Source organism: Sphaeroforma arctica (assembly GCF_001186125.1).
Source record: "Sphaeroforma arctica JP610 unplaced genomic scaffold supercont1.215, whole genome shotgun sequence".
Classification (NCBI taxonomy): Eukaryota; class Ichthyosporea; order Ichthyophonida; genus Sphaeroforma; species Sphaeroforma arctica.
In genome coordinates this window covers 93304-94307 of record NW_014040343.1, presented here as the reverse complement: position 1 = coordinate 94307, position 1004 = coordinate 93304, and the positions used below count along the sequence as shown (strand labels likewise).

The 1004-nt window shown below is 41.6% G+C and overlaps 1 protein-coding gene across 1 annotated transcript in view; it reads left to right on the top strand.

The window, feature by feature from the left end:
* The window catches only part of SARC_04011 (hypothetical protein), a gene marked incomplete at both ends in the record, with an annotated part of 5956 nt that overhangs the window by 2972 nt on the left and 1980 nt on the right, over nucleotides 1-1004 (top strand). Inside the window, one exon of the mRNA XM_014302188.1 lies at nucleotides 40-175. Coding sequence (XP_014157663.1) covers nucleotides 40-175 — 136 coding nt within the window. The remainder of the gene's footprint in view (nucleotides 1-39; nucleotides 176-1004) is intronic.

Genomic DNA, 1004 nt, shown 5'->3' with positions numbered 1-1004 from the left:
TATTTTATATGTAGACGTCAATATTCAAATACTTTGCAGGCCGTGAAGGGATGTCCCATGAGTCAATTGCTGCCGAAGGTGAAGGGGGGCAACAGCAAGGAGAGCTATCTATCTCCACTACTAGTCCAACGCGTGCAAGAAGCCAGAAATACGCTACCGAACAGTTTGTTTACGGGTATGTGTTTGTATCATCGCAGGTACGTTGACTAAACATTTATTCTGTGGTAGGTGTGATTGTGTGTTCATCCGTCAAAACAAGTAGACGTCTACTAACGGATCTTCCGATTATATCTTGTTCTGTGGTATGTGTAAGTGTTTAGGAGTAAAAACGAGTAGAAACACGCTAATAGGTGGTCTGTTTGCTGATTTTGGGTTGTTTAATCACTGACACGATCATTCGACTATTGTCTTCTGCTACTCATGTGTGCTAAGTGCAAATATGCAGAATGACTCGACCGAACGATTTGTCAACTTGTATACCAGTGCAAATAAGCGAGAACACGCTACCCGAAATTATTCATTGGCATCATCAATTCTCTGAGAATATGAGGAAATTGGTTCTCGCCACCCAATAGTCGGGTTTCTGTTACGTGTGTATTTGTGTATGCCTTAGTTGTCATGTCGTTGATGATGTGAGAGGGGATGTGACTGTAAATGTAGCGCTGTGTATTTCTCTAACATGCAGCCTCATGGCTGTTTGCTTAAATTTTAGTCTCCTCGTGATGCGATCGCCCTTAATTCGTCACACCTTTGTCATGATTATTGGGCAACCCATTGTTCACTCTCTTTTTTATCTTGAAGAAATCAGTCCCCAAGTTATATAGCTCGCACAACTGTGAAATACAAAAGCAATAGGATCTACATGCAAATACACCCATATCGGTATATACTTCTATTTTCACGCGTATGCATATCAGTGTGTATACAAGCCAAACAAACACACACACACACACACACACACACAACACACACATCGACACACTACACACACACACACACACACA